This window comes from Sturnus vulgaris, chromosome 13 (assembly GCF_052056855.1).
Source record: "Sturnus vulgaris isolate bStuVul1 chromosome 13, bStuVul1.hap1, whole genome shotgun sequence".
Taxonomy (NCBI): Eukaryota; Metazoa; Chordata; class Aves; order Passeriformes; family Sturnidae; genus Sturnus; species Sturnus vulgaris.
The window spans coordinates 7,519,067-7,543,990 of record NC_142255.1 but is presented as its reverse complement, the minus strand read 5'-3'; the positions used below and the strand labels follow the sequence as shown (position 1 = coordinate 7,543,990).

Genomic DNA, 24,924 nt, shown 5'->3' with positions numbered 1-24,924 from the left:
CATTCGTGTTCCAATTGTAGAGCACTAAAAGAGAGGAAAACAAGGGCTTCAATTTGTTGCTAGAATATCATGACAGATTTGTATGAAAAACTCCCAAGAGGCCGTAAGGAACAGACCCACAGGTGATTTTCTTTTAGTCAAAAGGATTAATACCCATTACACTATTTATGAGTAAAAATTATGAAGGTTTCATTTTCAAGGCTACCACACTGTCAGTATGAGACAACTTCCTTCATAAAGAAACTATTTTATTCACAAAAACTTTTGTAGAAAATAACTCTTTTGACTTAAATGCCTAAGACTCTAGTGAATTAAAGTATGAAATTATTTATCATTTATATATATTATTATTTACATTAGATTCATATCATAAGAAACCTAGCAATGCTGCTTAAAAATGGAGGATTGCTTTCTGAAAAGCTACTGGTTTTGATTATGGACTTGATCTTATTTTGGCCTGATGACAGCCCACACATGTTATTTGAGCAGTCAATTTCCTTAATATAGAGACAAATTTGCCCAAACACAAATGCAGATAAAGATATAACATCACAGTTATCTTTCAGATTGTCAGAAAAATCTCAGCCTCTCTGATACAACGGTTTCAACAGGAAAAAGCCCCTCAACAAACCCAGCACATTTTTATATCAATAAACACATTAGCTTTATAGCACCTTGAAGGCAAAACTACATTCATCTCCCTCAAAGTATTTCACAGATAAACATTTTCCACTTTTTTGTTTTATTTAATCCAGTGCAAAAGGAAATATCAACTTCACAAGGTAAATTTGGATCAATTAAATGACTGAATAAAAAATTTTAATTAGTTGTCTTAGAACTACAACAGTGATCCATAACTCAGAGGAACTCTCTGCATAGCAGCTGTGAATTAATATGAAATACTAGTCAACATACTTTCTCTTTTAGCACAGAATTAATGGGGAAGCTTAGAGTCAAAATCCTACATAAAAACAATGTTCAAAGGAGATAACATGCCATCCTTCATTGAGAGACTGAGAACCATCCTTTTGAACTACATTAAAACTGGAATAAACATTTTATTAAAAGCAAAAATCATTCAATGTAATCATAAAACACACTTATCTTTTTCTTTTATTAACGGTTTATGAAACATACATCAAAATATACAGGATGCAACTAGACAAAGTAAGTTCACAAGCTGCAAAAACCAACACTAATGAAAACAAAGAAAGAATTAGGTATACATTTGCCCTGTACAAAAAAATTCTAAGTGGTCTGTAACAAAATTCTCCTGTGATAGCCTGTGGTCACAGTCTTGAGTGGAATATTTGTGTACCTGACAGTATAAAAAAATGATTGCTTTCTGCATGCCAGTATATAAATAACAATGCTTAATGCCTGCAGAAAAGCTTTAAGATCTTTTATTTAAGGTGTTACAGAATACAAGCATTACTCAAGATTCTTTACCCTGACCTTTAGTTTCTGATTCCTTCTAGAAGTAGCACAATAGAAATGAGATTTTAACATGTATTGCCCAAGGTTCTCTCTCTGCCCAAGGAAAAGAAAAAGCAGACAAAGTTTTGCTATAAATGCTTGTCTCTTTAAAATACATAACCCAATATTTAGAATTCACTACGTGCTACAATTGGATTTTTCTTGGTGTGTTTTCTCAGCCATTCCATTTAGGAAAATCTGAACCACAGGTCAACCAAAGCTTCTCTCCCAAGCTGCTCAAGGCAAACAGACACAGGTTCCACTTCAGGAAGAGCCAAGTGACTGAACATCCATTGACCATCATGATGACTGCAGTTTTCTATTAAATGCCAAATGACAGCATACACGTGGCACACAACTTCCTTAAAAATAAGCACTATATAAACAAGCTCCAGTGATTATTCAAGCAAACACAATAAAGCTCTTGAGATAAGGGGAAAGGGTGATTCTACTATGGACACCAAGAATTAAGTGACTGGTTTGTGGCAAGGCAATGAAAACTGGAGGTGAAATGTCTTCTCTAGGATAAAAAGAGGTGACACAGTGTAAGAACTACTGATGGCTGGATGGTAAAAACAACTTTTAAATGACACAAACAAGAAATTGAATCATGTGCAGTTACGATCAATTAACTGAAAATGCATTAATGAAATTTGATCCTCCAGAGCAGCTTCTGTCAAAAGTATTTAACTTATTTCTTCTTTGGGAAACCTCCCAAATAACATGAAACAAATCAATATTTGTATTTGTGCAGTTTCCTACAGTGTTTATGAGCACATTTATTACTTCATACAGGAAAAATAGTAATGAGTTTTAGTTTTTCTCCTTCACAAAAATACCATACCAGTGTTTTCATGATATATCTTCCCTGCCTAAGAAAAGCTATCTGATGCTCTTGCTAGAACAATCAAGTTCTTTCACCTCTTCTTTCAGGAGGTCCAGAAGATACTTGAGTGATTTGTACCTCACATTACTTTTTGCATAAGCATTGTCAACATGGTTTGAAACAAATGATGCTTTACATAATAAGCACCTGAGATATGGATGTAATTCTGCCAAATATGCAGGTGTTTGAGTTCTATTTTCCACCTTTTCTCAATATGTGGCCAAATCCTTCCAAATTCTTATTAAAATGGCAAGCGTTTTAAAAATTTAATTGCATAATAAAAGACATAGATGAGGAAATTTCAACTATTGCAACTGGTTCCAGTTGAACTTCATCTTTTCTAACACCACATATCAGAGCATTATTCAAAACATATCATTTGCATGGAAGGTCATCAACCAGATTAAAAATACTACAGACTTCCCTGGGTTTCAACACAGATGCATTCAGGAACTCCCTTGGTAACATACACATTCAGTTCTGAAGTTGGTTAATTGCTTTAAACTGCATAAAAGAAAGCATTGCAATGAGTAAAAGCATGAAGATATCAGACTGGTTAACCAAACCACTACTTAATGATTTCACTAAAATCTTTAAAGAACAAAAGAATAACGTAACTTATTCTTCTTAGCTTTTTCATGTGTTGTGGTATTCGAAGTTCTTCAAGTGGCAGATCTCAAAGAGCCAGGAGTAGGTAAACTGTTCCAGTCTTCTACACACACATGGATGACAATGAACATGCAGTCCAAAATTTAAATCATACATCTCTTCAGAGCTTGAAGGAACTTAAGAGGCTGGTGAGATTTGATTTATTTAAAGGTTCCAATAGTAAGCTGGATGGTCTCTAGATTTTAATACTGTTAGACTCACTTAGCAGCCGAGCTCAGTGAACTTAAGAGGACAGAGGAGACTTCTGCTGCAGGCTGGTGGGCCAGAAAATATCTGCATAGTCTGCAAAGGTTAGCACATCCTATCACAATACACAGGTACAAAAAAATGTTTATGCATAGGCACTTGCTCATTTAATTCTAAATTAAAACCAACCTACTAACCAAAAGCTAACAAAAATCCTCAATGTAACATAGGGCTCAAAAATTCACAGGAAGTTGTGAATTCAATTAAGTTACTTATTTTTTGGGAACTGTCACTAAATCTTTTCAAAAACTGGGAGAAGGCTATGCCCAAAGTTTCAAGCTGAGCATAAAATTATACACAAAGACAAATTTTTGTTGCAAATATTTACTCAAAAAGTAATAATTTACAGCAGTGCTTTAACAGCTGTTCAAAACATTTAACATTCATTAAAAACAAAACTGTAAGTCAAAAGCACATTCTGAATGTTTCAAATGGAGCAATGAAATCAAAAGAGCAAGCTACAGTTAATCATATGCATTCCTAAATCTAGCTAACTAGAAGACAAAAATAACCTCCAAAACCAAAAAAACCAAACCAAAACCAGCAGCCATCTTTCTGAACATAACTTAGACTACAAAAAGTCCTGAAATTGAACTGTACAATTCTACTTTATATGCCCTTGTGTCCTATTTTTAAGTTAGCCAGTAGCAGCTGCAAAATGGCAGAATGCATGCCAGGTGGTGTTTCCAGTTTGGAGTTTTCATTATTTTTGCTTAAAACCATTTTTACATTAAACCATACTTTGGTGTGACTTACAGACCATTCCTATGGGTCTACAGCTAAGAATAATTAAACCAATGATAAAAGCCTAACAGCTACAGTACTTTTAGTCCTACTTTATACAGTTATGTTCGGTATTTCTGCACAGCCTGCACAGTGAAAACCCCACAAATATAAATTTTTATTGTAATAATTTCACTTTCATTGAAAGTTTATTAAGGTAAGTTTACAGCCTGGCAGGATTACACCTGTACAGAGGTGCACAAATGAATATACTTCTGTTTACGTGCTTTTACAGACAGGAATGTGACACCAAGTCCCGAGGTTTATATTTACCAAAACTATCAGCAGACCAATAACCTTCATTACAAGTGTGCTCCACATCAGCATCAGAAGTGAATTCCTACTCAATCCCCAGTTCAATGATATTCACACTAAAGAACTTAGAAAAATACTTTCTGGGTGAACAAGTCACCTTATCCTGGGCTAGTTAACTATTAAAAAATTAGAATTTATACCTCTTTTCAAGTATCAATCTAATAATATATCACATCCAAGAGACAGGAAGATATATTTTAACATACCTTTTCTGAAGCTTAATGAATTCAGTCATACATACACATACATGCTACCTCCATATGCAAACTTCCCTTTGGTGTCTCTTTCTCTTCTCCTCCCTTTAAAAATTTTTAGTTTTAGCATCCATGAGCACACTCATCAGGAAAGGTCCATAGTGTTCTTACCATAGTTTAAAACAAACAATAAAAACACACTTTCAGCTTGCTTCATTTTCATCTGTCTTGTTTGCAGTCGTTTCCATTCTGCTGGGATTGCTTTCTCTAGAAGTCTCATCTGTTTGTTCCACGAGCTGTCCCGATGTCTTGGATGAAGGTGCGACGTTACCTTTTTGGAGAATTTCAGTAGCTTCATGCTCTAGTACTTCTGATGGAGTTAAAGGCTCCAAATGAATACTGCCTTGTTCACTTATGTCTGAACTAACAGATTCGGGTTCATCCCTCTTTCTCAGGAACTGCTCAAAGCTGACATCTTCACCCAACGTCAGCTTTAAGTCCCTCACGTTCTTTGCTGAAAGCGCAGTTTCATCCAAGGGACGCGCTTTAGTCTGCTCATCCGGGACAGTGGCAGCTGAACTTTGGCACATTTTCACCTCACTTTCATCATGAACACATTTTTGTTTCTCATCTACTAACTGTTTGTTATTAGCTGAATCACAGTAGGGTCTTTTCTCATGCAAAGAATTCTTTGAGCTGTTGCCAGGGAGTTCCAAACTCGGAACATTTTCTGTATTTGACAGCGATGAGTCTTCACTGTTTTCAACGGATGCAACTTTTTTGGTTTGATTTCTACTGCATTCTTTTGTTTCATCTGAAGAGTCATGATCTTGTTTGCTGAAAAAGAAAAACAAACCAAGTTATTTTTAGATATTATTTTTATAATTTTATGTTATAAATAAAATAAAGCAATGCTTGGCTATACTCTGGAAAGTGACACAAAGAAGGGTATTAAAGATTTCTTCTTTGGGGTTTGTCATGAGACTTCCTAGCAAGAAATGCAAAATTCAATTAACAGCTGCATTTTTCTTATCTAGTTACAAACTAAGCTTTGCATTTAGCAGTCAATTAATAGTCTAGTTCTTGCATTTCAGCTCCAGAAAGGAAGGTTGCCTTTGTGTGACACACAGAATTTCCCAAAATAACACCTGTAGTTCCTCTACCTGCACAGCCTTTTTGACACAGATGCAGATAAAATTGCTTTATACCTTTCTACCACCAACTGACTCTGCAATACTCATGAGAAAAGAGCTAACAGCTGGAAATATAAATCAACAAATCCAAAATTTGAGAAATCACAGTCTGGATTCACTGAAAAAGGGATCTGTGAAGCAGCATTTTCAGTCACCTTTCAGAGTAAAACTGTGTTTATAAAGAGGAAATACAGAAATAGAGAAGTTCATTTTTTTTCTGTAAAGATTAAATCTGGCAAAAGTTTAATGCAATTGTTAATCAATCTAAAGTTTTTCAGAATGATAAGCAGATTGAATTACCTAAAGTGATGATGGTAACAGACACCATAAAGTGTGGGGGAGAGGAAAAGAAAAGTTGGAAGAACAATAATTTGTCTGATTTCAGATATAAATTCTATATAGAAAGTGAAACTAAGATCAAATTCTCCCAAATTAACCTTCAAAATTTAAATTGAAAGTAACAATCTGAACAGTAACATGCAGAAAAAAGCTGTGAGAAACACAGTGTCACCAAATATCTCATTAATCAAAATGTATTTTTATTTTATTTTGGAAAGTTTTAAGAAGTTTTAAAAAGTGGTTTTAAAGATGTTTTGGCTAAAGCCAGTCAAATTCTGTAAGCAATTCACAGTTCAGAACTCTTAAAAGGAAGAACCAACTCCTTGCTACTACATTTTTCATATATCTTCAAGCTGAAAACCTACATATCTTCTACTCATCCTTTAAATTTAATTAAAAGGAATTTAAAACAATTCCAGTGATTCACTTATATGATAAATGATACTGAGTTCTACAGAAAATGGTTATTCTGGAAAAGGAGCTACAAGCATTCAGAAATCCATTTTCAAGTTGTACTTTCATTTAAGTAAACTAATCCATGAATATTCCATTTCCTACTTCTACTCTAGGTCAGAGGAATAGTTTGAGCAGGAATAAGAGGCTGTTGGGATATCCTTCAGCAATGAAATTTCCGTGGTCACTGGGGTAGTTATAGGAATCTTTTCATTCTGTTATACTGACTTTTCATTTGTTATAAGGAATGAACTCAAGAGACAGGCCAAACTCTTTACCAAAATATAACCTGCATTTGCTGCTTTTGTCAAACAGAAATGTTAGGGTTTGGGGGTTTTTCTCATTTAGTGGAGTAGCTAAAGAGTAGATGACATTCTCTAATATACAATTTATCTATCCAAGCTCTTGTCTCTCAAATGTCTAGAAAGAAAAGGGGAAAAAAAAGGTAATATTGGAGGGAAAACTCAAGACTAAGTTCCAGTACAAAAGCCAATGCTCAGAAGCACCCCTCAGTTGAGGCTAACATAACTGGTTTGTCATAACTGTTCCTGATTTCTTCATCTATTGCAGAGAAACACTTACATTATACAGAGCCATATAAACACAAGTTCAATATTTAGAATTGTTTTCATATGAAAATCTAGTCAACTCTTCATGAAACACTGCACACACATAAGACCTTTAGCTGCTATTTTTCAACAAGCAGCTTGAGGGTAAGATGTAGCTGCAGAGCTAACAGGCACAGTATTATGTTTTATGTGGAAAGTTTTGAACATAGATATGCAAAAAGAAACAAAAAACGTTTTAAATAAAGGGATGACTAATAACTAATTGTCCCACGAAGAGCAGTGTTTCCACACTGAAAAACCCAGATGGAATACATGCATGTGTATACACACAGAGACAAAATTCACATCAAGAAACTCCTCCAAGGACAAATATGCCCTTAACATATAAAACAAACTGATCACAATCTTCAATTTCTAGCAACCAAAATCCCAGCTTCATCCACCCAGCCCCTTTTTCTCACTCATTTTTGGCAAAACACAGGGAGGAACAAGTGGTAGGGGAAGGAAAGAAATACATAGACACATATGGTTGTGCAACAATCACATCATAAAAACAATCATTCACAAACAACAATGATCTTTCAGATTGCTAAGCACAACAATAAGTTCCTTTACATAGAACACTTCTCCAAAGAAATAATTTGTCTCTGCAGTGAGCTGCAGATGAATCAACAGACCCTAGCAATTGTGATTATCTAAAATACCAAACTAAATGAAAAATCATATAATATTTCAATAATTCATTCTGTTAGTATGTCAGTAGTTGAAAAAGAAAAGTCTTCTATCCAGTACTAGCAACTAAAGGTACTCTTAGTATTATGTGTGCCAATAGGACTGGTTACAGTGTAAGAAAACTAAAAATTCAGCCACAAAAATAGAAGAGCATGTGAGAAAATATTAACAGCTGTATTAGACAGAAAAGGGGATGTCAGTGAACAGTTGGAGTTTAAAAGCTGACTTCTTCAATAATTGGTTTAATGAAACCAATGAGTCCTGGTTCATGACCTGATCACCAAGTATGGGATATATTAATGAACTGCTGGCCACAGAGTCCATCTGAAATCAGGGCTTACAATAAGACCCCTCCAAGGCACCAGCACAAACCACAGCTCTGAATGTGAGAGATGAGTCTGCCAAGTACAAACACACCCACATCAGGATACAGAAGCTTAAAAATAAAAGCAATTTCGTTTTCTTTTTTCTCATTGTTCAGAAAATGCAAGATTTTGGTGCCAAGTGAGGCAGAGGAAAGCTAGGCTCTTATTACCTGATGTTTCAAAATCCTACTAACTCAAGCTTTTTTGCTGCATTATTTAGAGTATTTTATTATTTTATATTGGTTGTTTCATATTAGGATTTTAAAAACAGTTCAGGGAAAAATCCTACAGCAAGGAAGAAAAAACCCCAACCCTATAAAACAAGTGACATTTACACATCAGCATACAGAGTAATTGCAAAGTGTGTGCAAACGCTCTCTTCAGGCTGTGGCAAAGGATTCTCCAGGTACCAAAACTTGTATTACAGCTGCATTTACATTAACAGTTTGGTGTGATTCATTCCTTATTGCTCCCACACAAACAGTCTGGTTTACAAGGTAGTACTGGGGCATGCAAACTACATTTCTTTTTTTGAGGAAAATGAACGGGAAGCTCTAATCCCCAAGTGCTCCAACCCCTAATGGAGCTGAGTCCTCCAGAGCCCAAACCAACGTGGGATGTTGCAGGCAGCTCTGCACGAGTGCACAGCATGAGCAGTGTCCAGACAACCTGAATCTGCTCTAAAATAACATCACTGAGCCTCAAAGCAGTGACAAGATGCAGCATTTGCAGTGTCAGCTGCTTTCATCTACTGATCTGCTCCTGAGGCACTAATTTATTGATAATATCAACATAACTACCCTGGGTTAATATGAGAGAAAAGTGTGAGGACTGAGAATCTCTAGTGCTAGAGCTACAAGACTGCAAAAGTCTGTCTTAAAGGCTATGAAACAGTGAAAAGTTTCCATCAGAAATCACAGAAGAGATTTATATATTTAAATTATTTTTGTCTACTTAGACACAAGGATAGGAAGAGTAGTATATCATAATCAACTAGAATTACAGTGACCACTAATCCATAGCCTAAAGACAGAAATAACTTCTATCACCTGAACCACTTAGTCTCAATTATTAAGCAAGCATTTCAAGTGAAGGCAGAATTCCAAATAATTTGATCCACACTGTGTATGACAGAATAAAGTGATGGAGCAGACAGAGTTACTCTGAAAGCAGTTAGCCTTTTTTTTTTTTTTCTTTAGAGGCACTATAAATGCCTATATAACAAACAATCACAATCAAGTTTTGACTAAGTTTCTAAAGGTGAAATTTGCACCAACAGTTGTGAAAGATCACTAACTGGGATAATATATTTCAGACTGTTGAATCTGGAGTACTAGGAAGTACAAATCTATCCACAATATGTGCCAATAAAAGGTGTAAAATTTCAATTCTTTCCCCAGACTGACATAACTTAAGTGTAGAGCTGTAATTATTAGTTAACCAACAATTCCACATATTTGCTCTGCTAAGAATTTGGTTGAGTATACTTTCTAAAAATGACACAGGTTTTTAAAGACCTAGAGAAATAGACAAGAATTAACATTTTATACTGTATTTTAAAATTGTTTCCCAACTGCCCCAGTAATACTGTTAACTTACAGACAATATGATTAAAGTTTATTTTAACCATCTGGTCAATTTATCTAATATCCTATAAATTTTGACTAATTTGCTGTTTAAGCATTACTTACAATGTGTTTTGACACTTGGAACCTAAATTCTCCATGTCTTATTGAGAAAGTACCTTACAACTGCCATTGAACATTTTCTATCATAGGAAACGTTATGAAAATACTAATCAAACACTTTTTGCCCAGTTACCTGATAAATAACACAGCATGTGTTATTTTATGTACCTGATTTCAAGATGCAGCTGATCATTGTATTTACCTTTCAAAAGTTGGTGTTTCTGTTTTTCCTTCAGATAAACTAGGTCTTGAAATTTTCTGTAATAATTAATGATATTTCTTTTATTTTACATTCATGAGCAGCTGATGACAATATAAAGTTGTAGAAATATTTTCACACTGATATTCCCATGAATCTATTATGTAGCAAAAACTGAACACAGATCTCAGTAAAGATGTCTCCAAACAGTCTTCCAAATTGAAAAAAAAAAAAATCACCAAAAATCCACAGAAAAAAAGCAAAACTAGAAAGCAACTATTGTAGGCTTGTCCATAAACATGTAATTTCATTTATATCTTAGTGAATAGGATGAAAACTAAGTCTGGACAGTTATATATTTGGACAGAAAAAATATCTGAACTAAACTTGTGTTTTGCTAGCACAAAAACATATTGAAGACTCAAGAGAATGCTTGTCACAGAAGAAACTTTGGAATCTCTACTGAAACTTATGCAATGAAATCAACTTTTAAACTCTAAACAATATGAACAAATTAATTTTTTCCTTCAATTTTTAGAACAGCAGAAAAGCATGTGAATGAAAACTGCCATTCAGAAACAGCCAACCAGTCTTCTAAAAGCATCTTATACACTACAGGGCATCTTACTTATATATTATTCTTATTTAGGAAACACTAAGTGCATAAGTGACAAAATTAGACTTTTTTATTTCTGTTTCAATATAACTAAGTTAATTTTGGTTCAAAAATAGGAGAGGTCACTGTATATAAAGATGAACATGTAAAGTTATTATTTGTATCACCTTGTATTTAAAACTATATAAACAATACTACATACTTTCAGCATGGTAATTTTTCCTCACAGAACTGGTATATTTTGCTTCAATGAGGCCAAATGACACAGCAAATATCTGAAAATTGTATGACAAAGTTCAGCTTATATATTTTAAAATACTCTTTGCAATATGGCTGTTGTACTTTGTCCCATTTCTGTCACACAAAACCCAAACATACATGAGCCATGCTAAGAAACGATTTCCAAGTCAGAATTATTGCCCTCTACCTTCTCCTCTCCTCTGCCCTGACTGACCAGTTTGCCCTTGAGAACTACCAGCAGAGAAATATTTCTTGACTTATCTCTTGTGTTGTATTTTTAAACTACCTGATTATCCTTTTGTATTTTCAGTTCTGCTGTGTATTCCAAAAACCAGCCAAAATGTCAAGCATCTGGCTGCAGCTAAGTACCAGGCATTCCATGGCACCTTGGAAAAAACAAACCAGAGGCTCCTCATGGCCCAGTCATTGACAGAGAGCAGCTCACTGTTCTGAAAGGTCTTGGTTCAGGTGCTCTGTGAGCTCAGTTAACATCAAAGCAGCTTTTGCTGTTCTGTGTTCTCCCATCTTTTCCAAATGTAAGGGCTACTGTGTGGGGTTTGGGTTTTGTTATGTTTTTATTTGGGTTTAGAAAGAGGACGTTGCATTTTTTGTTTTACTTTTTAAATGAAATCAAGTATTATGGAACACAATTCTGTGGAGTAAAAATGCAGATTTGACATCTTCTATTAATGCTGAAAAATAGTATGGGATAAAAAAGGAAAACTAAGAGAAAACACATGTGAAGTGGTAATGGAATCTATGGAAAAGGTGTGACTCTGGAAGAGAATCTTTCTTAACACTTCTGAATGAAAATGAATGGTCTTCTCATTTCTACAAAACCACTGCTTCTATTAAACTCAAACCCTGTGTATTTTGGAAAGCAGTGTTACAAGACAAATCTGTCCTAGGTCTGAGGACTTCTCCCACTCTCTTACCATCTGGGATTTCTGTAACAGACTGCTTTTTCTGAAGGGCAACAAAAAAACAACTACTGTAAAAAAAAAATCTGTAAAATCAGAATCCACAAATGATACTTCTGAATAAAAGCTAAGAATGTGTACTGTGAGATCATTTGGATTCTGACAGGCGCTCCAAAAATCACGGTTCAGAGCCAATATTAATCCAGATCTCACACTTAGCAATTTCCAGGTTCCCTGAATATGAAAATATGTAAGGACAGCAAACCATTCCTTCATTGGAGGCTGGCATGCAGCTCAGCCCAAGGGACTGACTATAAACTACAAACTGCACGTGTCTGGTGTGGCAGCCTCACTGAAGCTGTGCTCTGACACTGCTCAGCTTTCCACAATAAGACACAAAGTGGATTCTCACACTGTGCAGATCCTCTAACCACCATGATCAGTAAATTGACTTGGATCTTCACACTAGATACAAAGTTCAGAGATACAGTTGCACTATGTGTAGAAAAGACAAGACATTGCTTTACTCCCAACTTAGCTTCTTTCTCTCTAATGGAGATTTTGGTGTGGATAATGAATTAAAATTCAATGTTTTAGAATACTGTATGGTCAAAATAGAGATAAGGATGAGGATACATACAGTTAGAAAGCAATTTGGTCATCTGAAACCCATTTTTAAAGTTGATACTTATGCTGAGCTTAAATAAACTTCACTTCAGAATTTTGAAGTGCTTTATTGGGTGTACAGAAATTATAAGATAAACTTGTTCCATGTAAGCTCTTCCAGTTATCTTGCCTCAGGAAAAGCAGGAACCAACAGTCTGAAGACAGTGAGCATTGCTTTCATTCGAATTCTAGCAGAGGAATGATCTCCTCACCAGAAAGGCCTTTTAAACCATGACTACGGTATTTTAAGACCTGAAATGCTAAATTAAGTGCACACAGCTACCTGACAAAAACATTCCACAATACAAGCTCAGTTTTCTTTCCTTTGTCTACCATAACCCAAATACCCAGAACAGAGCTGTAGTTTACTTTAGGACAACTGTAAAATATTGCAGCTGACCTCCAACTACTATCTGGAGGAAATGCTTCCCACAGAATACCTTTAGGGGCACAGTCTATACATTAGATGAGCTATAAATTATTTAAATTTATTGACTTTGAAAACCACATTAATTAAACAGCTTATCACAACATCACCAAAATTGATTTTCTGTGTTTCCAAAAGAAAATGTTATCGCAGAGATAGCAAGAAGTATCTCCTACAAACTTGTTAAGTCATCAGTTCTAACAAAACCTAACCTTTCAAAGGTTTCTAAAAAAAAAAAAAGAACAACCAAACAAACCCCTCAAAACTGCTTATGCCTATATCTTCTTTGTTGATGCTGCATTAAAGGCAAATTTAATCTGCTGAAGTATGAAGTGCTGCCTCTATTATATTTGGATAATGTTATTAATCATAAATTAAATTATTCACAACCTCAGCAAGTCTTAATGGTTGTCTACAGGGTGCAAAATACTTGACATAAAAAACAGCTTTACCACTTAAATTTTATGAAAACTGTATACTAATATTAGATTGATCAACCACATGTATTTTCCTAAATCCAAAAAAGCAGTCTAAACCCAAACTTTTAAAATAATTTAAGCATATAGTATCAGCACACAATGAATATTTCCTAGCATTCATCTTCTAGCAGCTAACCAGCATCTTTAACTGCAGCATAAACAATCACACATTTACATTTTACATTTATTAAAAATTACATTTATTAATCTGTAACAATAGAGGCAAAAGAGGCAATAGAGGGCAAAAATATATACAAAAAAAGGATTGGCTTCAGTAGCACTGTAAAAGTACTCTTCTAATTACCAGAAAAATAATCAAGATAAATCAAATGAGAACACTTTTTTTTGGATCAAAACTTATAATACTCTGAAGTATTTAATCACAGTAGCCACACCACTATAAGATGATGCAACACCAAATATTTGGCTTTACTGTTTAATGATTTATATACAAGAACTTAAATATGTTGGAAACAGCCATTTGTCATAAAGCAGTCACTCCTGTCATTACAAAGTCATTCTTGTTAGACTCACTAACTTAGACACAAATAGATCAGATATTGCATATCCAAGGACAAAAGATACTGTTCTTGTCTCAATAAATTAAAGTTTTGCCACTAAATTAAATGTGTGTGAATGGGATCCAGTATCTATGGATTATTTTAAATCCATTATAAATGTTATTTTACATGATCAAATTTGAGAGATTGTGTTCACATTTTATAGCTTATAGAGTAAATTCCAACAGGCTCATTTATGTTGGTTTGGAAACGAGCAGAGTTTGTAACATTTTGTGGCAACCACATCTTTGTTATTATGGTTTACTTTGGATTCATGATGTATACTCTCAACCATAATTTTGTTTAGGAATACTTTTAGAAAGCAGTTCCTTCCAATTTGTAATTGGCAGAAGTTGCATGAATAGACACTAAACCACAGAAAATTATCACCTGATAATTTTCACCTGTGATGTTCCCAACACTTTTATGATACAAGAAATCTTCAATCCCATGGGTCTCAAACATAACAAAGGCAGCACTTTCTTACATTTGTGAAGTCACAGTGCTTCTGAAAAGAACATTATGAAAAGAAAACAAAGATTGTGACCACCTCCAGTAAGTGCAGCCTGTTGGTCCAACAGTTTTGAGCAACTCTGAAACCTTTCTAGAACTCTCCAAAGATTCTTCACTCTACATGAACTTCTAGTTAAGAAAAATGAAAAAATGCCCTTTAATTGTCAATCCTTTTTAAAAAATTGCCCATAACAAAGGAGCAGCTGAGCACAAATTTTCACCTTAAGATAGCCAACAGCTATAAAACCAAAGAGACTCAGAGAGTAAAAGTCAAGTAAGAACATTAATTTAGACACCTTGAAGTCTATATTCAGTTTGATCTGAAACTTTATTTGATAGATGAAGAGACACCTAGGACTAATGGAAGAGATCTGGAGTCAGTAACAAAAGCTAGACTCAAAAACGCAGTTAATAAACACAAATAGGAGTGTCCTCATTTCTGAAATTCAGTCTCATTGCTTGCCCTGCTGTCACACAATAAAATTGTATATATTTGCACACACATACAGCTCAAATCATGAGCCACCATCTTCCCAGTAATCTCTCATGTTTTCTTACAACCAAAGGCTCACTGGGTAAGCAGAACAAACTCAGCTGGAATCTTTTGCCAAACGTTTCTTTTTCTCCACACTTAACCAAAAGTAACCTTTTCTGGGATGACTATAGGTTCAAGAATTTCTAGAAATCAAGGCTCAGGGTATCTTCCAGACACTCACCTGAATCATACACAGCATTAAAAAATACAAATCTATTTACACCCAAAAGAATGTAAAGGTCATTGGGTTTGGGATATTTAGCTGTTGGCTTTTTTTTTTAATTAGTCCTATCTTCTAGCAGAAATATCCTATTTTGGCAGATGCAACTTTAAATGCTGCACAGTTACATTTAACAGAAAAACAGAAACAAACATTTACTTTGTTTCTAAATAAAGGTCAGACATAACTGGCTGGTCACGCAGTGACACTCAATGTCCTAAAAATATTAAGAGAGAGAGATTGAGGTACGTACAAATGAAATCTTCATTTTTTGACCATAAGCTAAACTGGTTATATCATGCATATTCATGCTATGCCCTTGCAGATATGGTCCAATATGTTGCATTATTCATGTAAATTGTTGGGATCATAAGAGATTTAATACTAAGTAAGGAAGGTTTATTTTAATGATTTAGCAGTGCTTTTATGAGTTTTCCACATTAGTAACTTTTCCAAGATCCTCACAAAAATGGAAACAAGATATCACAAGGCCAGTTGATTCTACATGAACCATTTCCACAAACCTCTCACATCTGTAAGTACCCTATTGGTTCAAAATGTAAGTTTGAAACTTCCATTTCCATAGCAAAGCTGCAAAAGAACCAAAGGATAATATTCCAAATAAGCATTCAGAAGACATGGTATTTATATAAACTTCAAATCCAAGTGTTGATCTAGTATTACTTCTGGGAAATTAGAGAATGTTTCTGAAAGCCACAAAAACCTGCAATCACATTCCATTCTTCTTGTTGTTGGAAACCTGAACGAAAGTGAAATATGAATTCAACTTCCTCTGAAATGACCAGCATGTTCACAATGAAAACACAAATCCACTAGGCTTTTTTGAATGCTGTTGTGTCAAAACAGAATTAAGCCCTGCAAGAAAAACCTGTAGTAGGTAAGTGATGCTTGAAGCTGAATAGCAGCATTCAAGATGGAACACAGCTTCTGCCAGAAGGAAAAACGGTTGCAAAAAGAGCAGGACTTCAGAGTACTGAGTAAGTGTGCAGATGCTCAATCACAAAATACACACAAGAGACAATGGATGACAAGATCCTTGCCATTATTAGCAACACTACAACAGCTGCAGAAGTTCACTATCACCAGACCTGTGACTGAGTACTAAAAGTCAAGAGGACAAAAAAAAAAAAAAACGGGTCAAAATGAATTAATCCCAAAGAATCTGATTATTCAGAAAAAGAAGTGCTGTAAATCAAGAACAGCTTGCATTCACCAAAACTGAACTCTTACAACTAGGAAGTTGTATCAGTGACTGATCCTTAAATGAGGTAAGCTTTATCTATTATGCTGCTTGCAGGCTAGGGAATGAGAGATTCAACCAAAACATATCCACTGTAAACAGGAGGCTGAGTTTGGAGGAACATCAGAAGTTCATCATGGCAAAAGCAAAGCTCATCACAGATCCTGATGGATAAATTTGCCATAGATAACCTAGAACTGAAGATGAAATAAGAAGCAGAAAAATCAAAAGCAGCAAATGTCCCAGCAGCTCGAGTAGAGCATCCTTGAAGATGGAGATGATACCAAAAGAACAAGGTGTGAATGAACTGGAACTGTAGCTGCTCCACCCTCAGAAACAAGGCTCAATTAATGTATTGTACTTCCATAACATGCTTTTCTCCTCTCACAGTATTTTGGAGCAAAAAGAAGCTTAGCTACCAGAGAGCAAAGCAGCTAATAAATTCTTTTGGCCAAGACTCAGTTTATGTAGTTACATGCAACAGAAGACATTCAAAGCATATTTTGCCACTATATACCATAAAGTCACTGGCAGAAAAAAATGTAACTTACTTGAATATTAAATAGATCAGGACTTGTATGCTTTAGCGAACACCCAAAAAGAACAACAAAGCCTTTTAGTTTCACCAGGTGGGATCAAGTTCTGAACAAAATGAGCTTTGACATCAGCCCATATATATCACCATTTACTCACTACTCTAGTTTGGGATGACACTGCTAGACTGGAGCAGGGAAGAAACGCTGCACATGAGCAGCAAAGAAATACTGCATCGTGTAAGTGAAACTCCTGGTAAGCCTCTCTTCAACGGAGGACAGCTCCCAAAAAGCTGCCAATCAATGCTGCAAATCAGAGAACATTATCAAAAAAGGCCTTTGACTACAATACTGGGAGAAAAGACCAGACCTGCTGTCTAAAAGATGCAAGAAGAGAATACCACAGCTTCAATGCTTGAAGAAAAAGGAGAAGGTCTGGTCAGATCCTTGTCTGCTTACATACCAAAATAATCCCAAGCTGGACTGGGTTCAATTTTCTGGTCCACAATGATGTATCAGTGAGCCAAGGCAGTATAGGATACCTGCTCACTCTCAACTGCCCTGCAACAAAAATGTCTGCTGTCAGTTCATTTAAAAATATGTTAATGGTTGTGCAAAGCAGAGAGTTGAGCAATAGAAGAATATTCACATAGTATTAAATCTTACTTTTTCAGCACAAGGTGGTTTATTTCACCAAATAAACAAAGAGACTTATGTAGAGGAAAAATTTAAAAAACAAATTCTGCTGGAACATCCCCAGCTAGGTTATCTGTATTACTAATGGCAGGATTCTGGTCCAAAGACAGGCTCTGTAACAACACACAGAGTTCATGGAACATGTCTGATCATTAGCAATAAAGATGAGTTTTAAAACACATAGAGACAATACAATATATAATAAAAGACACCAAAAGATACCACGTGAGAGATGCAAGAGAAGATCCAAAAGTGTTCAAGATTCTAATTGAGTCACTGTTTCCAATGATGAAGTGATTCTGAAGAGCCCCATAAACGAGTCATTGAATTATAGGTCAAAGAGTTGGAAGAAACATTCAGAGATCATTGAGAAACTATACAGAAGTTATGAATATTGCCTACAAGTTCCTCTTCTTCCAAAGCAACCAAAGAGTCCCACTAAGAATAAGCCCACAAAAAGATGAACATTTTTGTTTGTACTCTGTACAGCAAATTATGAATTAAAACATCTGCTACACAGGTATACTCATACTCTTCAGTTTAGCAATGATATATTCTTGTCCAAAGTATTAGAGGACTAGCATATGGAACAGGACAAGATTTACTGAGATTAATGAAGTCTGACAGTTTCAAAAAGCACCATCATGGATTTTGTATCACTTCATGTATAACTAATTTTATGTCAATATCAGAACTCTCAAAAATAAAGGCTATCTGCATCTGTCCTACTCAAACATCTTGCAGAAACAAATCTGCAGATAATCTTGACATTACTTCAAATCTTTTCAGTGCTCACCCATCTGCTTCTGAGTAATACATATATATCCATATTTCCAACATGCTTACATATTTCCATATGACTTTGTAATGTATTCAAGAGAGTAAGATCCTTTTGCAATACTGACAACAGCCTGCCACAGCTGTATTAGTGTATAAGTTGTACATCTTCAGCCACCATTCAACACATCTATAACCTTTCCTTCTATACACTTCAGCAAGTACTAATTCAACACCTAATGCCAGCTCCAAATACACAAGCTAAAGTTTCCACAAGTATCATAGCTCAACACTTTATTTTGTTATTGTCTGAGTTCCACTGACAGCTAAACTACTAGAGGACTCCCCTTACTAGCCACTTTATGGAAACTAAGAAAGAAAATACTTAATAAATATTAAATAATCTATCTGGGATATCCCCAAAACTCAATGAAATCTCATTTATGCTTAGAGGCCTAAGAACTTACTGCTTTGTTGGAAGAGTTCTCACCATGCATGAGACTATCTAAACTCCTTTTAGAATCCTACTAAAGGCTAGATGGACTCTATCAGGGTTAAACCATTTTCTTCTATATTTTAAAATATTTCCTTGCACTCTAATTGACATTTTTGATTCTGTGTTCTGAAATGGTATGAAGAAAACACAAACGTTTGATTTAACTGACACACCTCTAAACCTTGAATTAAGGCATGAACAGGCTTAGACTATACTCAGCCTCAGAAACTGTTCCAGGATAATCAGGGAGGGTTTGACATGTCTGATTCTTTTAAGGTTTAAAAAACCCCAAACTAACACAATCTGAAACACAATCTTTAGAATACTGCAGGCTCTTTTTCAAATCCTTAAAAACCCCTGATTAATACATACTAGTTCTTTGAAAGTCAGAATAAAAAAAGCTAATTCAAAACAGCATGCCCTTGTCATATGACAAACATAATTTTTAAAATAATTCCTAAATGTTTTTAAATATTAAGACTGAATTTGTCCTACTTCAGTAAAGGACATTTATTTTTGTATTCATATTACATAAAGAACATAAACCACTAATTTGATAAAGCTAGTATTAAGTAACAAAGTAACAATCTCATTGTATATAGACAGATCAGAATTGAGACGTTCCAATATTGCAACCATTATTTATGTCTCTCCAATCTGAACAAAAGCTTGATTTGTTTCAGGTGCAATAGGTAATTGTCTTATCTCTTCACTCTTGTAGTTATGGACATAAGATGAAAAAGCACTAGTACAGTAAAGGCCTGTTTAGTGTTCATCCATACATTTCAAATTCTATGGAATTCAAAAGAAACCCAAGTTCAAAATGCAAATTTTGGCCATCTATCACTAAACAATAGAAAAAAAAACATTAAGCAGTAAAATAAAACTTACTGAGACACTTGTGCAGCAGTTGCATTATCTGTGGAAATTGAAAATAAAAACAAAGGATTTAATTAATAATACTTTAAAATGTGGAAATACAGAAGAACTCACTGCTAAATGCAAGTACAGAACTAACACAACTCAAAATAGGACCGTGATAACACAAGACATCCACATATAAGTATTTATATACTGTAGAGAAAAGACCACATGTACTCACCTTTCTCTACAATAACTTGACAAGTATGAGTCTGGTTCTCACTCAGATGTGTGGCCATGTTATCCAAGCCAGAAACATCAGCCAGGAAATCACAGTTAAGACACACTACAGTCACACCTCTAGGAAATAAAAACCAAGAAGGAAGTGTAATTACAACATGGAAACACTTCTCTTAATTTAGAACAACTAGACAGACTAAAAAAAACAAAATTCAACTTCAGATGAGATGATTCACAAAAACAATCTTACTTTTTCTACTGCAACTAATATTAGGAAATTCCCACCAATGAGCCGGGCATCTCCATGCTGGATACAGCACAAAGAACATGACCTGAGACAGAAATTTATCTGTAGAGTATGTGTTTCTCTGTTTGAATGGTTGTTTTTTCTTTATCTAAACCCCTCCCCATTTTGCACCTTACAAATAATAAAAAAATAATAATTTTTAAAAAGTCAAAACTGCTCAGAATTAAGTTCACAAATGAGGACAAATAAGTATTTGTCACTGACCAGAACACTGCTATTGGAAAAGCTAATGGTTTTATTTCTCTGCTCTAAGTTGTGGAAATTCAAGAAGTTATAGTCTCAACTAAGTTATCAGTTCAACATCAGAAAGTAAAAACATAATGATCTGTAACTGAAAAAAGCTGAATTACCGTAGCTTTTCTGAATGCTTCTTAAAGATCCAAAATCTTTTACTTGGACGAGCACTGTGAAAACTAAATAGATGAAAACATTACCACTTAGACTGGTTTCCCTGGATACATTACTCCACATAACCCCTTCACTAGTCATGGTACTGCAATTTGCTTATGACAAAACATGACAATAGATGCCTAAGATACTGAACTGCATTATTCTTAAACATTCAATTGCTTAAATCTTATGAACTTGTGAATCTCAGCTCTAGTTTGAAACATTGGCTCCCTTGTAAATGAGTCTGGAAGGTGAAAAGCTTGGCTTACTGCACAGTCCTGCAATAATATACTTTTATTGCTTCCATCAGCAGTTCAGCTTTTGAAGAACCTCGGCTGTAGCTATAGAGTGCACCACAAAAGAGCTAAAATTTGGCTGAACTTGTGCTTCCTAAAGAGATGGCTTTTAATGAGAAATGAAATTTTCAGACAACCCGTAGGCTGTCTCTTATGCTGGTTAAGTACATGCCAACACTGTTCCCTCCCATGGAACACCGTGCAGGCAGCCAAGTACAGGCACTGCTCCTCCACAAACACTCTCCCTCTAACAGTCCTCCTCACCATCACTTGTTCATTACACTCACCAAAGAGGTGATGGTAGGTGCTGCAAAGGATCAGAGTGCATTAGTGCATCAAGGGGACAAAGGACAAAAGATGGGCAATTTTAATGCATGGATGAATTTGACCTGTCATCCAGACCACTGGGAACAATAGGAACAATCTACCTCTTTCCCCTTCCGGAGTAAATTTTTTCGTCTACAGTTGGAATTAAGCACATTATTTTATTATTTAAGCATGCACATAATAGGTTACACACACAAAAACATGCAAATGATTTCAGCCTAGGATTTCGATGAGCATTGAAATTAGTATGAATAGGCCAATATATATAAAGTATATCAAAAACTTAGGTCACAGATTCAAGAATTCTAGCGTTCACAAATGCCAAGGTATTTTCTATGTACATGAATTCAGAAAGAAAATAACATTCACTATTTCCCACAATACAGTTAGCTTCTTCAAAGCATAGGATGAACAAGTAGGATTTTATAATTTTGTTTTACTGTCCTGCTATGTGATCTGTATCTAATTATTGTATAGTGTAATTCTACAGCTCTGAACACGAGTGCCTTTGTTTTCCTAACAGGCTTTTTTCCAGCTGTCATCACCAATACCCTACTCTGCTCCACAACTGGTGACAAAATGAGATGTTGTTTCTAGGGGTGACCGGAAGTAGTGTAAGGAAAAGTATCCACTTGAGTTTGCTATTTGAGGCACCCTTTAAATCTGAGCACAGACTTCACTAGCAATAGCTGAGGCCTGTATGCATTCAGCACTTGTAAAATCAGATGAGCCACTCAATGTGAAACCCAGAGAACATACAATAATTAGTCATTATTTGCCAAGTCAGGCTGAAGTGATTATTGAAGATCCCATAGACACTCTGAAGCAAAGGTAAAATACTGCCCGAATCACTGGATTTTTAAAGCCAAACAAGAATGTGGAGATTAAGCCTTTGCTAAAAAGTCAAGAATTCGACCTTACACATTTCCCCACCAGTCTGAAGATCCAGTTCAAAATTCACCTAACAAGCACTTCACACCTTACATGAACTTAGCAAGTATTCACTAAGCCAGTAAAACCTTGCAAGAGTTCTTACCTCATCATGTGATTCACATAGGCTTTGCTACAGCTGGTGCTGTATCTGCATAAACTACAGTGGACGTAAGCAGGAAAGTGACTTGCAAAATCTTTTATTTCTGAGAAACACTCAATGCATTTGTGAGATCCCAGGCGATGCCTAACAATAACATGAAAAAGGTACCAGTTAATAGTTACCTCTTCTGAAAGTGTTGCTATCTCAAACTTGTTTCTTTAAGTAAGTAGCAAGCTTGCCTATACTAAGGAAGAAATGAGAAACCTAAAATGCATCAACTAAATAATTTCACATTACACTAGCACAAATGAAGAAAACTTTGTTTTACTTGAACTATGATTTCATTATGATGCTAACTAAAAGTGCAAGTTAATGTAAGCATCTGTTATTGGCACTCCTGGAAACAAGTGATGATGCAGTGGATGAGAACCTCCAACTCCAGCTGCTGCTGCTGTCTCTATGCACTGGAGAAGTATTTCCAATAATCATTTCATTTATCCATCACAATGCACAGAAAAAGTCTTTGGCTTTTCAGTCACCCCAATATTACCCACAAGCTCTGAAACACCTACAAAGCAAGAATATAATCCTGCTCTTCCCCAGTTTTGCTGACTGCTTTTGGACCTTTCCCAGAGCTACACGCTGAGAAAGAAACTGGAGGGGTGACATCTTCCATGTTTGACAAAGAAAAATGCTAACTCATCATAAGCCACACAATTACACTCCAGTGTAATAAACAGTCCATAAAAGACCCATGAAAATAGTAACATAAGGACAGCAAACCCCAATAGATTGTGAAGATAAGGACAGCATTCTCCCAATAGCTTGCTTTTACTATTTTTTTATTAAATTAGCTCCCCAAAATGCAGTATCTCCTAGGACAGACAGGATTTAATCTTTTAACTCACAGGTTAGAAGGAGAAAAAAAAGAAAATAAAAGAGAAAAAAAGGAAAAAAAAAAAAAGAAGGCTCCATGCAGAGAAAATTTCTAAATGTGGCACAGAGAAGTTTTCAGAACACTTCTTCTTCCATCATAAAGTAGTCCAAAACTGCTGAATGAAAACTCAGAATTACAACCACGGTACCAGTACGTGCAAAGTTTATGCATCTGCTTTCTTGGCAAACCTGAGGTGCCAGATCTCCTGTATTACAGCATTAAAGTTATTGAACAGTTATTTATGTTCAAAGTGTACTTATAGACAATTTTAATGCTAGTATTTTACCTTAGATTAGGAAATGCTATATTTGTAGGGTCTTTTTTTTTTCTGCTGTTCGTCCATGCATTTTGTTTCCTTGATGTAGACTGTTTTGATTTTCCTCTTGACTTATTTGTATTAGATTTGTTATGATTTTTAGTGGTTGCATTTTTAGCTTTAGGTGATAACTGAAATGTGGAACTGCTTGTACTAACAGAAGATACAGCTGATGATCCTGACTGATGAGATCCCAAAGATGCTCGAATAGTCACCTACAAGTATGAAATTAAAAAAAAACTTTTTAGATTTAAGACCTCCAAGTTCCCACTTCCATTTGTCTTAAAAGTTTAAGCCACTTTATAGCACAAATAATAAGAAACTCTCCTAATTAAAGATTATTTCAAAGAATATAAATAAAATCCTGAAAATACTGCTGGACTAGAGTTAACCTCTAATAGCCAACAGGACACTTAAAAAGTTGGTTTAGGTCGAAATAGTTGGTCATGACAAAACACATTGTTTTCTTTCCAGAGCTGCAACTTGCTAGACCCTGCTTTCTTAAATGAAAAAAAATGTAGCAGAAGTGTCAGGCCAATCAGCCCTACTAAGAAGAATATCAAACCATGCCATCAGTGCCTGGATTTAATAAAAAAGTCCTGTGCCTTGCTGCCTCATGATGAGCCAGTCTAGTCCCTTCAGATATGTTTGCTCCTCATCCTAGAACTCCAAGGAGTAACTCTGGTTTCTGACCTCTTATCTGGATTCTTGAACACCTTTGTTAAGCTCTCAAACGTGGTTTTGACTCACATGACTCCTAGTTATGCTTCTTACTCGTACTCCTAGTTTAGAAGCACCTCCTCTTTTGAATCCAGTTCCAGGTTTTTTATTATCATCTGCATCCCATCAAGGTCTACTAACATGAATTTTAACATAATCTAAGCCTTTATTATGTCATGAAGACCCTGAAATCTTTAACAAATTGAGGTATCATCACAGAATAAAGAATTGGTGCTGTACATTTCCTTCTGCCAAGGAAGACAACCAACAGCAACTGAAGTAATGTTGCCTTCCTGACTCTACAGCAAATGAACTTCAAAGAGCTGATCAAAATGTTAATTTTTCTTCTTCCTTGCAACTGAAAGGACTTATATTTTAACACTGTACTAAAAAAACTGTTGGAAAAAGTCACAAAATCTAGAAGAAAATCCTAGTCCAAGTAGTTCCTTCT

General features: G+C 35.3%; 1 protein-coding gene across 7 annotated transcripts in view; it reads right to left on the bottom strand.

Annotated features, from left to right (window-relative positions):
* Window positions 1–3,585: 3,585 nt before the first annotated feature.
* The window catches only part of ZNF280D (zinc finger protein 280D), a 49,742-nt gene continuing 28,403 nt past the window's right edge, over window positions 3,586–24,924 (bottom strand). For 6 of the 7 annotated variants that reach the window (XM_014874042.2, XM_014874047.2, XM_014874046.2 and 3 more), the window contains 6 exons: window positions 23,724–23,968; window positions 22,504–22,644; window positions 20,805–20,867; window positions 20,149–20,267; window positions 19,938–19,965; window positions 3,586–5,406 (listed from right to left, as the gene is read on the bottom strand). In XM_014874042.2, the coding sequence (XP_014729528.2) occupies window positions 4,773–5,406; window positions 19,938–19,965; window positions 20,149–20,267; window positions 20,805–20,867; window positions 22,504–22,644; window positions 23,724–23,968 (1,230 nt within the window). In that variant the 3' untranslated portion in view covers window positions 3,586–4,772. Of the gene's footprint in view, window positions 5,407–10,110; window positions 10,167–19,937; window positions 19,966–20,148; window positions 20,268–20,804; window positions 20,868–22,503; window positions 22,645–23,723; window positions 23,969–24,924 lie in introns of all 7 variants that reach the window. The other variant, XM_088172502.1, reaches the window with a different exon arrangement.